Source organism: Ceratosolen solmsi, unplaced genomic scaffold (assembly GCF_000503995.2).
Source record: "Ceratosolen solmsi marchali unplaced genomic scaffold, CerSol_1.0 scaffold4, whole genome shotgun sequence".
In the NCBI taxonomy this organism is placed as follows: domain Eukaryota; kingdom Metazoa; phylum Arthropoda; class Insecta; order Hymenoptera; family Agaonidae; genus Ceratosolen; species Ceratosolen solmsi.
Window position 1 is genome coordinate 776,820 of NW_011948449.1, and position 14,818 is coordinate 791,637.

The 14,818-nt window shown below is 31.6% G+C and overlaps 1 protein-coding gene across 1 annotated transcript in view; it reads left to right on the plus strand.

Moving 5' to 3' along the window:
- bent (projectin protein bent) overlaps positions 1-14,396 on the plus strand; it is a 49,227-nt gene extending 34,831 nt beyond the window's left edge. The window contains 27 exon segments of the mRNA XM_011504898.1: positions 1-47; positions 125-427; positions 510-894; positions 1,058-1,263; positions 1,452-1,912; positions 2,206-2,490; positions 2,950-3,199; positions 3,361-3,555; positions 3,657-4,146; positions 4,380-4,635; positions 4,757-5,091; positions 5,646-5,761; positions 5,833-6,530; positions 6,707-7,314; positions 7,589-9,943; positions 10,057-10,190; positions 10,272-10,479; positions 10,558-10,710; positions 10,818-11,044; positions 11,216-11,506; positions 11,728-12,102; positions 12,242-12,298; positions 12,449-12,853; positions 12,926-13,231; positions 13,314-13,637; positions 13,723-13,836; positions 14,076-14,396. The exon segment at positions 1-47 is cut by the window's left edge and continues 23 nt beyond it. Coding sequence (XP_011503200.1) covers positions 1-47; positions 125-427; positions 510-894; positions 1,058-1,263; positions 1,452-1,912; positions 2,206-2,490; positions 2,950-3,199; positions 3,361-3,555; positions 3,657-4,146; positions 4,380-4,635; positions 4,757-5,091; positions 5,646-5,761; positions 5,833-6,530; positions 6,707-7,314; positions 7,589-9,943; positions 10,057-10,190; positions 10,272-10,479; positions 10,558-10,710; positions 10,818-11,044; positions 11,216-11,506; positions 11,728-12,102; positions 12,242-12,298; positions 12,449-12,853; positions 12,926-13,231; positions 13,314-13,637; positions 13,723-13,836; positions 14,076-14,281 — 9,790 coding nt within the window. The 3' untranslated portion in view covers positions 14,282-14,396.
- The last annotated feature ends 422 nt before the right edge of the window (positions 14,397-14,818 follow it).

A 14,818-nucleotide genomic window follows, 5' to 3' on the forward strand; every position in this document is an offset into this window, starting at 1 on the left:
TGAACCGCTTGAAACAAGTAAAAGCATCATTGCGAAAAATGAATTTGGTAAGAACACACTAATTTTAAATTGCTATAATATTTCGTGGTTTTTATTTTGATCACTTATTACTGATCATTTGTAGATGAACCTGATGCACCGGGAAAACCAAGGATTCTCGACTGGGATAAAGATCATGTTGATCTCGAATGGCCAGCTCCAAAGAACGATGGGGGTTCGCCACTTACTGGCTATATTATACAAAAAAAAGAAAAAGGAAGTCCATATTGGACTAATGCAGTTCATGTTCCACCTATTAAGACAGGTGCAACGGTACCTGATTTAACAGAAGGGCAAGAATACGAATTCCGTATTATAGCCCAAAATGCTGCAGGTCAATCAGAACCCTCAGAGCCAAGTGATTTAATCATGGCCAAACCCCGATATTGTAAGTTTCATTAAAAAGAACAAGCAAATACATTACGATCTATTTATTACGCAAATAATTATAATACAAAAATTTTATTTAGTGGCACCAAAAATCAAGACGCCATTAGATGACATTAAAGTGAAGGCAGGTCATATTTTCCATTTAGATGTAGATTTTATTGGCGAACCAATTCCGGAAGTAATTTGGAGTATGAATAATAAAGAATTAGATATTAATAAGAGAACTACCGTATCATCTATTGGCTATCACACTATTCTCCATATTGTTGATGCTAAGAGAACTGATTCTGGCACGTATCACTTACTACTTAAAAACAATAGTGGCATTGACGAGGGCTCTTTCAAATTAACGATACTTGATAGACCTGGCCCCCCTCTGGGACCTCTTGAATATGAAGAAATTACTGGACAATCCGTTACTTTATCATGGAAACCACCAAAAGATAATGGAGGCAGTGAACTTACGTATGTATATTTAAACATGACTATTAATAAATAAAATAAAAAATAATCTTGTAGTGGGGTGAAATAATCTCTATATAAACATAACCATATACATTTAGATGATTGTTTTAATTGATTTAAAAATAAAAATGAATAAATTAATATATACTTTTTATTTTAATAGTGGATATGTTATTGAAAAACGTGATCTTACCCACGGTGGTGGATGGGTACCAGCAGTATCTCATGTCAATCCTAAATTCAATCATGCAACGGTTCCTCGACTTTTAGAGGGTACAAGTTATGAATTCCGTGTTTGCGCAGAAAACCTTCAAGGAAGATCTGAACCATTGAACACCGATAGATCTATAATTGCTAAAAATCAGTTTGGTTAGTACTAAAAATATAATTAGTATTGAAAATATTAAAATTATTAAATTTATTTATAATAATATAAAAAAAAGTAATGCATCAATTTAATTAAGATAAAATGTAAAATCATATTACTTCAAATAATCAATACTTTTGTATTGAAAATATATTATAATTATAAATAGAAGATTAATGTTAAATTTTAGTCGTTCCTGGACAACCTGGAAAACCTGAATGCATTGACGCTGATAAAGATCACATTAAAATTCAATGGAGCCCGCCTATTAGCACTGGAGGATCTCCAATTATTGGATATGATGTTGAAAGACGAGATAGGGCTACTGGTCGTTGGATAAAACTTAATAAAGATCCAATTAAACCAATCGAGTATTATGATGACCATGTCTCCGAAGGTCACCAGTATGAGTATCGTATTACAGCAATCAATGCAGCTGGAGCTGGAAAACCAAGCGATACATCTCATATTATCATTGCAAAGCCAATGAAAGAAAAGCCAAAATTATATCTTGATGCTCTTATCGGAAGAAGAATTAAAGTTCGTGCCGGTGAACCAATCAATATCGTAATTCCAATAACCGGTGCACCAACACCTAAAATTGAGTGGACGAAAAATCTTCTTCGAGTACCAGAAACTCTGCGTATTTCGGTAAACAAATTTTATAAAAATGTAAAAATAATATATGTTTTTTTAAGTTTATTTATTCAATATAAGAAAATATATATAATAGTATTTTTGTAAAAACCTTTGTAATAGTAATGTATATAATTTTTCTAATATCTAACAATATTTAAAAAATGTTTTTTAAAGTTTCCTTGCATTAATAGATTTTGTCGATATTTATCTAATTATATATATATATATATATATATATATATATATATATGTAATATTTTAATAATATCTGATGATAAAATTGATTTTTGTTCGTAATACTTTAGACTGAAACAAAGAGTGACCATACTCAATTACTTATTGAAAAGTCTGTACGCGAAGATGGTGGAAAGTATACCATTATTGCAGCTAATGATTATGGTCGTGATTCGGCAGACATTGACGTTATTGTAGTCGATAGACCAGGACCTCCTGTTGGACCACTTCAATATACAGCTACAACTCAAGACAGTATTTCTCTTGCTTGGAGCTCTCCACTAGATGATGGTGGTTCTGATATCACTAATTACATTGTTGAAGTTGCCGATTTTGGATTAGAAAACTGGAGACAGGTAAATAACTAACTACATTTATATTTTTTATAGAATATAAGTACATAACTAATTAATAAACAATAGCAAAATTAGATAAGAATGATCACACTACGAAGAAGAGAGTGTAGATGTTGTTTAAAAAGTGTTATTAAACACACCTGATTTTTATTCTATTAAAATGTATCTATTATCTTAAAAAATTATTGTTATAATTTTTTAAATATCTTTATTTATATAATATAACGCCGCTAATATTAATAATATAGTATATAATAGTTTATTAATACATTGCTTAATATCAATATGTAATTTCTAATATTATTTTAGTATAATTAGGAAATTATTATAATACTACTATATAATGTGAACATAATTTATAATATATAATATTTAACTATAAAATATATACTATACATTTTGAAATTATCAATAGTTTATATACTTTGAATTAAAACACTTTAACTTACTCACTTTCAGTGTCTCGGATATTGTCCTACAACGCACTTTATTGCTAAAGGCCTTTCGGAAGGCAAGCGCTATATCTTCCGTGTGCGTGCTGAAACCATGTATGGTGTATCTGAACCTTTGGAAGGGAAACCTGTTACGGCGAAGTGTCCGTTTGATCCTCCAGATGCACCCAACCAGCCAGAAATTTTAGGATATACACCTAATTCCTGTACTATAGCATGGAACCCTCCACTTAATACTGGTGGAAAGCCTATTACCGGTAATAAAAAAAACTAAATTAATTTAAGAATAAATATAAAATATATTAAAAAATAATAGAAGAAAGTTATAAGAATTATATGTTCATAAATAATATGTTTATTTTAAATAAATGTTTATTAATAAATTTAGAATAATAATATTACATATATAAATCTGTAGGTTATATTGTTGAGAAACGCGAACGAGGCGGTGAATGGTTGAAAGCTAATAGTTACCCAACTCCAAATACAACATTCACGGTTCAAGATTTACATGAAGGTGGAAGGTATGAATTCCGTGTAATTGCCATCAATGAGGCTGGTCCTGGACGACCTAGTAAATCAACTGAACCAATAACAGCGGGTCACCAGAGAAGTACGGTTTATAAAACAAAATATTTTTTCTACGTCCCCTCGACATTAGAAAAAAAAAAGAAGGTGATATTATATTAATGACGTAATATTTTAATATTTTAGCTCCTCCCGACGCTCCAGAACCACCAAAAGCAGATCGAATCACCAAAGATTCTGTGACATTATCATGGCGTCCACCACGTAATGACGGCGGGGCGAAAATTCGTGGATATATCATTCAACAAAAGAAAGCTCGAGGAGGAGATGATTGGGAAGATATTAATGGTGCTCCGGTACCAACAACTTCATTTACTGTTCCTCATCTAACTCTCGGTGAAGAATATCTATTCCGTATCATTGCAGTTAATGATATTGGCAAGAGTCCACCTAGTAGAATAAGCAATCCAATAACTATTGAGGAACAACCTAATAAACCAATTATGGATCTTGGAGCTGTACGCGATATTACTGTTCGTGCTGGGGAAGATTTCTGCATTCATGTACCATACATTGGTTTTCCAAAACCTACTGCTACCTGGTATGTTAACGATGTTGTTATAAATGAAGAAACTGACAGGCGTGTTCATCTACAATTGGCTGATGATTTCGCCAGGTAAATTGCATATATTTGTCGATATTCCATAAAATAAATAAAAAATTAATCAAATTGTCCAAAAAAAATAATTATTTAAAAAAGCTATTAATAATACATTATCTATAGCTGTGTCTATGTGATAAAAACGAAATCGTAACAATAAATTTAATTTAAGAACTTTTATAATTATTATGGTACCTATTTAAATAAAATGTAAAGGAATGAAATAAAAATAGTACACACTATTGCAGTCTTGTTATCAAGAACTCTAAACGTTCTGATGGTGGTCAATATCGACTTCAACTTCGAAATGCATCAGGATTTGACACAGCAACGATTAACGTTCGCGTTTTAGATAGACCTTCTCCACCTCAAAATCTACGTGCTGATGAATTCGCTGGTGATGCACTTACACTTTTCTGGAACCCACCAAAGGACAACGGAGGAGCAGATATTACAAATTACGTTATAGAAAAGAAGGAACCGAAATCTTTTGAATGGGTGAAGGTATTATCAACAACATTTATTATTATAAATATTTAACTAAATTAACTGATATTTATTTAATAATAAAATTTATTTCTGCATTTATCTCTAAATGTTTCAAACAATGCAATCAAAATTACAGGTTAGTGCTTGTACTACATCTACTTTTATCAGAGTCCGTAATCTTGCTGTGGGATGTATATATGACTTTAGAGTAATGGCTGAAAATCAATACGGCACATCAGATCCAGCCATGACAACTGATCCAATTAAAGCCAGATATCCATTCGATCCACCAGGTTCACCAGGAGCTCCACGTGGAATAGAAACAACTGAAGATAGTATTACGATAAACTGGACAAAACCCCGACATGATGGAGGTTCGGTAATTACTGGTTATGTAATTGAAAAACGATTAATTAGTGATGAAAAATGGACTAAAGCAACTCAAGCACTTGTAATCGATACAACTTATAGGTAAAATTTTTTCATTATTATTTACATTAAGAAAATAATGATGTTTCAGTCTTTGGTAAATAATATATTAACTTGAATGATCTATATAAATCCTATATTTTTTAAAGCAAGCACATTTAAAGGCATGCGTTTAAAGACAAGCTTTTTAAAAGAATTTTGTATTGGAGAGAGTCAGGTATTCAAAATCAAGTGCTTTATTAAACAATTTATTGTTCTCCTTATTCGAAATCTGTTTTCCATTAATTGACTCAAAAATGAAAATTTACAATTCAATATAATTATAATTTCAATTTGCCTTATAAAAATATCGATTCAAATCTTATAATGCAATTATCTGTACATTATATTATAGCTAATACCAATGAAAATAAAATACGTGAAAATTTCTAATTAATATATCTAATTAATAAATATTTATATTAAAAATTAAAAAAAAATGTAAAGTTTTACTCTTATATTTCGGCTTAAATTGTTTAAATAGTTCTAAATGGTCCTCATAATATTATAACTTTTTATGTAATGAAATGAGTGTAATATTATAAATCACTTTTCAGAGTTGGAGGGCTAATCGAAAATCATGATTATGAGTTCCGAGTAGCTGCTGTAAATGCAGCGGGTCAGGGACCGTGGAGTGCTGGTTCAGATATAATTCGCGCTTGTGCTCCATCTGGTAAGTATATGTATAATTAATTATAACTACAATAATCAGAGAATAATAAAATATTAATTTTTGTAAAACAGTTGGTCCAAAGATTACAAGTGATCTAAGCATACGGGATATGACTGTTATTGCTGGGGAACCATTTACAATTACTGTACCATTTATTGCTAAGCCTAAGCCAAAACCAAATTGGTGTATCAATGGTGAAGATGTCGTAACTGATGATAGGATTAAATTTGATACGAATGATATCGAGACACAGTTCATTAATAAAAAAGCTAAGAGATCTGATAGTGGTAACTACACAATATATTTAACAAATCTTGTTGGAACAGACTCTGCTAGCTGTAAGGTATTAGTAGTCGATAAGCCATCACCACCACAAGGACCACTTGATATAACAGATATAACACCAGAGACATGCACAATATCGTGGAAACCTCCATTTGATGACGGTGGTTCTCCTGTTACCAATTATATTATTGAAAAATTGGAACCTATTGGTATTTGGACAAAACTTAGTAGCTTTGCTCGTCGAACGCAATACGATGTATTTGGACTTGAACCAAATAAAAAATATAATTTTCGCATTAGAGCAGAAAATCAATATGGTATTTCAGACCCATTAATTGGCGATGAACCCATCATTGCCAAATTTCCATTTGGTGCACCAGATCCTCCTACAAGACCACGCGTAACGGATTGGGACGCCACTAGTATTACTGTCGCATGGGATAAACCCATTTCAGATGGTGGATCTCGTATACAAGGATACAAGGTAAAACCCATATAATTTTTATATTTACTTAATTTTAATTTCTGGTAAATATTACAATACTCAACTTTTTATTTTAAAAAACAATATTATTCCATTTTTTAGAGTAGTTCTATATTTACGAACATTTTAATTTCATTGTTTGTAAATAATAATTTTACGATTTAATTTTTATATAGGTTGAGTATAGAGATCCAATAGAAGATACAACATGGCGCATTGCAAATGATTATTTGGTCAAAGATTTGCATTATATTTGCTATAATCTTTTAAGTGGTCATGAATACGAGTTTCGTATTCGTGCGAAAAATGCTGCTGGGTTTAGTAAACCTAGCCCAGCATCAACTTCCTTCAAACTTAAAAGTAAATGTACAGTACCTGAAGCACCTCAGAATCCACAAATTATTAAAGTTGGTAAGAATTACGTTGATTTACGCTGGGAAACTCCGACTTCTGATGGTGGTAGCCGAATTACTGGTTACGGAATAGAAAAACGCGAAATTGGAAGCGCGATTTGGATGAAGTGCAATGATTACAACATTACTGATCTAGAATACACAGTACTCCATCTTATTGAAAAAGGCGATTATGAATTCAGAATTTTGGCTATTAATGCCGCAGGTCGTTCCGAACCAAGTACTTGTACACCACCTGTTAAAATTTGCGAAGTGGAAGGAGGTGAGAAACCCGAGTTTATTAGAAATCTACCATATTCTCAAGGAGTTGCACTTGGAAAAACACATGTGCTAGAATGCGAAGCTACTGGAAAACCAATGCCAATTGCCAGGTATATTTGTATAATAGTTTGAAACAAATTAGCAATCTGTTTATAATATAGATAGAAATAATTATAAGTATATAATTATACAAATAATTATTAAAGAAATAATTATTTTTAATCAGATAATTAATAGTATATAATTGTACTATCAATAATTATTTTCTAGTATATTTTTTAAAGAACAATAAAAAATATATTATTCACAAATTAATTTTAATTTATTATATTTTGATTGAATATACTATTGAAAATTTTAATCTTAATTTAAATTTAATTTTAGGTGGCTAAGAAATGGCCGAGAAATAACAATTGGTGGTCGCTTTAAAGCAGAATCATTTAATGGAATATTCCGTTTAGTACTTGTTGAAGTATATGAATCAGACGAAGGAGACTACACGTGCCAAGCTACAAATTCAGTTGGTCATGTCAGCACTACTGGCAGACTTAAGATAGGTTCACCGCCACGAATTGATCGCATACCTGATGATCTATTTCTACCAGAACGCGAAAATGCAAAGATTAAAATTTATTATAGCGGTGATCAACCTATTATTATTACGCTTAAAAAGGATGGAAATAAACTTGCCGAATCATCTGATCATTTTAAATATACCGTGTTTGACGATTACATAATAATATTCATCAAAGAAGTAAACCAAACTGATGCAGGAATATATGAAGTTAATTTAGATAATGACAGTGGAAATGCAGCTGGTGTATTCAACATTTATATCACTGGATTACCAGGACCTCCTCAAGGACCACTGGAAGTCTCACATATTCATAGACATACTTGCACATTAAACTGGCATCCTCCAAAATACGATGGTGGTCTTAAGATTACTCATTATGTTATCGAAAGGCGCGATGTTACTCACGCGCAATGGATTACTATTTCCATGTTTGGTTGTAAAGATACAAACTACAACGTACAAGGGTTAACCGAAGGTCAAGAATACTTATTCAGAATAATGGCAGTCAATGATAATGGTATGGGACCACCTCTTGCGGGTGTAAATCCCATCAAGGCAAAAGCACCATTCGATCCACCTGGTCCACCAGGAATTCCTAAAATTATTCAAGTGGGTGGAGATTTTGTCAATCTCTCATGGGACAAACCCGAAATAGATGGTGGTGCAAGAATTCAAGGATATTGGATAGATAAACGTGAAATTAAACAACCAGAAAGTTGTTGGCAACGTGTTAATCCTTCAATATGTCTCACTAATCAAATTAATGTTGGTAATCTAATTGAAGGTCGTCGATACGAATTTCGTGTATTCGCACAGAACGAAGCTGGCCTAAGTCTAGAATCTAAAACATCTACATCTGTGGAAATTCGTGATCCTGAGGCTGCTAAAGCACCTGAAATCATTAAACCTCTACCAAAAACGCTTAATTGTGCTCAAAACCACAATGCACATTTTAAATGCATCATCGCTGGAACACCCGCTCCGATAATTTCTTGGTTTAAGGGGGCACGTGAAATTGTCTGTGGTTCGCGTTATAATATCTATTCTGAAGGAGACTGTCATAATCTCATTGTACATGATATTTTTGGTGAAGATGCAGATGAATACGTTTGTCGAGCAGTGAATCGTGCAGGTGTCAAATCTACAAAGGGTGAGCTTTTAATCATGACACCGCCAAGATTGAACGTACCACCAAGATTCCGTGATACCGCATTCTTCGATAAGGGTCTAAATGTTATAATTAAAGTACCTTTCACGGGCTTCCCAAAACCAAAGATAATCTGGGTAAGAGAAGGAGAAACCATTGAAACTGGTGAACATTACGATATTCAAACAACAGATAGACATGCTACACTCACAATTCGAGATGCTAGCAAGATAGATTCAGGACCATATCGATTGACCGCTGAAAATGAACTTGGCCAAGATAGCACAATAATTAAAATTCAGATAAGTGATCGTCCTGATCCACCTCGCTTCCCAATGATTGACAACATTGGTCATGATTCCCTCGCTTTAACGTGGAAACCACCTGTTTGGGATGGTGGAAGTAACATTACAAATTATGTAGTTGAGAAACGTGAACATCCTATGACAACTTGGATACGTGTTGGCAGTACACGTGTCTGCTCCATAGCAGTGCAAGGACTCAGCCCTGGTCACCAATATGATTTTAGAATTTTTGCAGAAAACGTATATGGTCGCTCGAATCCAAGTGAAATGACGCCACTCGCTATGACAAAAGGCGAGGCTAAGAAACAACGAAAAGAGTTAAAATATAAACATGAAATCGACCCTATCACAGGTAAAAAAATTCGTGGACGTAGTGATGAGCAAGTTCGAGACTACGATCAATTCGTTTCCGATATTTATGACAAATATGTACCACGTCAACCTGTTGATATTAAACGTAACGTTTCAATATACGATCGTTATGATGTCCTGGAAGAAATTGGTACTGGTGCCTTTGGTGTTGTACATCGTTGTCGAGAAAGAGCTACGGGCAATATATTTGCTGCCAAGTTTATCCCATCTGCTCATCCAATGGAAAAAGAGCTCATTAGACGAGAAATTGATATAATGAATCAACTTCATCATCCCAAGCTCATTAATCTTCACGATGCATTTGAAGATGACGACGAAATGATTCTCATTTTCGAATTGTAAGTATTCGATAAATATATTTAAATCTTAAACTGTTAAATTAGAAATCTTTTAATTAATTTATTTATTTATATATTTATAGTTTTAAACATTATTTTATTTTTTGCTATAGCTTATCTGGTGGGGAACTCTTTGAACGTATCACTGCTGAAGGATACACGATGTCAGAAGCTGAAGTTATAAACTACATGCGACAAATTTGTGAAGCTATCAAACATATGCACGAAAGAAATATTATTCATCTTGGTGTGTAAAATGTCTCAATTTAGCACTAGTAATTTGACTGTAATGTAAATTATATTTAATTGTTTTATATTTTATCAATAGATGTCAAACCTGAAAATATAATGTGTCAGACTCGCCAAAGTACTAATGTAAAATTAATCGATTTTGGGCTTGCCACCAAGTTAGATCCAAATCAAGTAGTCAAAATTAGTACGGGAACAGCGGAATTTGCAGCACCTGAAATCGTTGAAAGAGAACCTGTAGGATTTTATACTGATATGTGGGCTTGCGGTGTTCTTGCTTATGTTTTGTATGTAATACTTATATTAATGATTTTCATTTAATTTAATAAACATGTTAAATTTATATAAACTATATAAATGTGTAGATTGAGTGGTCTTTCTCCATTTGCTGGTGATAATGACATTGAAACTTTGAAGAATGTAAAAGCTTGTGACTGGGACTTTGACGAAGAAGCATTCCGAGATGTTTCTGAAGAAGCTAGGGACTTTATTAGAAGACTACTTGTTAAAAATAAGGAGTAAGTTTATACATGTAAACACAAATAAACGAATTAATCATAAATTATGGTAGAATAAATAACAAATAATTAAAATAATATTATTAATACTTTTGTATTCTTTTTAGAAAGAGAATGACTGCTCATGAATGTTTGGTACATGCTTGGCTCACCGGAGATCATAGTCATAGAAATAATCCTATTAACACCAACAGATATATTAATTTCAGAAACAAGATTCGTGCTAAATATGATAATTGGAAGAAATACGTGTTGCCAATTGGTCGTTTAGCTGAATATTCTTCGTTAAGAAAACTTTTAATAGAAAAATATAAAATTCAAGATACAACATTTGGTACGTATAAATATAATATTCTAGAGTCAATATAAGAAGATAATTTCTGTTCCATCCGAATACAGAAGCAATATCTAACTATAAAAATTTATTGTTTGACGTAACATAAATTTAACACATTGAAGAATTTTTTTAAGTGTGTATTAAAACATAGTATTAATGACTTTACAGATCGACGACAAGCAGCCCCAAGATTTGTTATTAAACCAAAAAGTGCTTTTGCTTATGAAGGTCAAAGCGTTAAGTTTACCTGTCGTGTAATTGCAATCGCACCTGCCATACTTACATGGTACCGCAATAATCAAGAACTGAGACAATCTGTAAAATTTATGAAAAGATATATTGGTGATGATTATACCTTTGTTATAAATAGGGTGAAATTAGAGGATAGAGGAGAGTATATAATTAGAGCCGAGAACCATTATGGTTATCGTGAAGAGGTTGTATTTTTAAATGTTCAACGTAAGTATGTAAATAATGGTTATTTTAACAATAGAAGGCTGATCAAACTTGCAAAAAAATATATGATACTATACTAAAATCAAATGAATAAAAATTTATTCTAAGAATTATTAACTTGATATTTCCATATATTTATACACGTTACGTAATATGTATTTGAAAAGTTTTAATTATTATTTAAGAGATTCTTATATATTAATATACTGATCAATAATTTACAGCTTTACCTAAAGATGTTCCACCATACAGGTCAGAAACTTACGAACCGATTAGAAGACGCGAACCATTACCTTATCACTTCTGGATGGAAACTAAAGAAGCCGCACCAGATTTCACCTTCTTACTTCGTCCTCGAGTTATGCAGGCTCGAGATACTTGTAAATTACTTTGTTGTTTAAGTGGCAAACCAACACCAACAGTCAAATGGTACAAGAATAGTAAAGAATTATCTAGATATGAATATACAATGACTAACTCGGATGGTGTTGTTACAATGGAAATTGTTGATTGTAAACCAGAAGATAGTGGAAAATACAGATGTGTTGCAACTAATTGTCATGGTACTGATGAAACTAGTTGTGTCGTTATTGTTGAAGGTAAGTTTATTTGAATAAATTTTCTACAATTTTTCTTATATTTATTATATTTGTACAAATACTATTTCTGCAATATTCATTTTATTTATTATATATTTAACTAGATTTCATTAACCATAAATTTACATTAAAACTATAGGTTCTGGAGAAACTGAGGAACAAGAACAATTGGCCCATGATCTATTACATTCCGGAGGTAATTTAATTTAATCTTTAGTTGATCATTTAAATAATAAGTATAATGTAAAAAATATATAAAATATTTAATATAACTTTATTTAATTTTGAGTTATGAACGGAATACAATTAAATTAAATTAATATCTGTTGATAAATTATATTTTTAGAACGCCGATTCATAGAAAAGCCTTTAAAACCAGCACCTTATCAACCTATAACTACTACTCTTATTAGATCAACGCCTATAGTTCCATTTAAGCCAGGTCACAGTTCAATAGATAAAATTCCAATTAACGAACGTGAATTGCATCAAGTAAAACAACCAGATTTTCCTATATCAGTGACTAAAGAAACAGTCCAAGAAAAGCCAAGAATAACCTCTGAGGAAGTAGTACCAGAGACGAAAGTTTCAAATGAATCTTCCTTAACAAAGACAGATAAAAAATCTAAAAAAGATGTTGATGGAGAAGAAAAATTAGGTAAAGATAAAAAACCGATTAAGAAATATGGAACAAAATTAGATAAAAATGGCAGCCCATCAAGATCAAGAAGCACAACAAAAGAACTGATCCGTAAGTAATTTATCAATTTCTTTACAATTCTTATTTTTTATATAAATAAATTAATATATAATCACCTCCTAGCTACTCCCGATGACGCTTTAATGGGGCCACCAATATTTACTCAAAAACTTGATCAAGAATTAACTATTACTGATGGTGCAAGGCTTGAATTATCAGTAAAAGTTGAAGGAGATCCTGAACCCCAAATCACTTGGATGAAAAATGAAAAAGTTGTTGCGTCATCGGAAATTATTGATTTGAGGTACAAAGGTGGTATAGCATCGTTGACAATTACTGAAGTCTTCCCAGAAGATGAAGGGGAATATGTCTGTACAGCCACCAATAGTATTGGAACTATATCTACCGCTTGCAATTTAAAAATTAACTGTAAAAGATTTTTAATCGTTTATATTTTAATAAAAACTATTTATTTTAAATATTTAATTGAAATAATTTTATACTGTATTAGTAGCCGAAAAATCACCATCACCGCCACAAGTAGAAAATAAAGATCATGCTCCACAAATAGTTGATCACGTTAAAAGTATGGCAGTCACTGATGGTGACGCAGTGACGTTGAATTGCCGTATTATCGGAGCCAACAAATTTGACGTCGTTTGGCTACATAACAATAAAGAGATCAAACCGAGCAAAGACTTCCAATATACCAGTGAAGCAAATATATACAAACTCATCATAGCTGAAATCTTTCCAGAAGATTGTGGCACATATACATGCGAGGCGTTCAATGATGCGGGTGAAAGTTTCTCATCTTGTACGCTTAACGTTCTTGGTATGTATTTTTTTCAAATTTCAAAAAACCGAAAAATAGTTAATATAAAATGAGTTTTATACTTTTACTTTTATTTTATGTATAGTTCCGAACGAGGAACCCAAGAGCCCAGTGTTCCAGACATTCCCGCAGTCGGCGACAGTAACAGAAGGAGAAGCTGTCAATATTTCGTGCAAATTCGACGATGTGCCCCTTAAAGGTATATCCAATTTATAAATGAAATTGTTTATAATTGTATTTTTAATTTTTAGATTATTTTTTTAGTTCAAACATTTATTATGTTAATTAGTTTAATATAAGATTTTATTGTTAATGCCGAAATATTTGCAAGTGTAACATATTTTTTTTCATATTAATTTGATTGTGATATAAATGAAAATATTATTTTTAATTAGTACCATATTTTAATATACATGTTTTCTTTAATTATTTCAATAGTAACCTGGGTAAAAGATGGTAAACCAATAGACGAAAAGAGCTCCAGATACCGGTTCAGTAAAGATGGTGAAAATAGTTTCAAGTTTGGTATTAAAACAACAGCAATAGAAGATATTGGTCAATATACGGTTCAATCGGTTGGTAAAAAAGGAGAAACACACGCGGCATTTTCTATTAACGTTATTTCGATAAGCGAAAGTGTCTAAATAAATTAAAATTATTTATTATGTATAAAAAGTACGTACGTGCAAACGCCTTTGGAAAGTTTTTTATATACAAAATTGTTGACATCATATTTAAAACTGCGTACGTGTTATTGTACAGCGACAACGATAAATCTTTCTCAAAAAGATAAATCGATATTCGCATATAAATAATGTTTGTATCTTATTTGTAATGTTTTTTCTCACAACCTTAATCGCTTTGAGATATATTACAACAATACTATTCATTTTCGGAGTTGCAGCGTCGTAAATTTTAAAAGATGAATGATGTGTTACATTATATAATAAAAATAAATTCTGAAAAAATAAAATTGTATTTTTTATATTTTTTACCAACCAATGCTTTCTTGAATAAAATTTGGCTATACGCTTCAATAATAATATAACAATGAAAATACAATGCATTCACAATAAATAATAGCTTTATTGCTTCTTAAAAATACATTGATGCATATATTTATATTAAAAATGTTATTACATATTATTTTATTTTTAACAGTATTTTCGATATTGCATAAT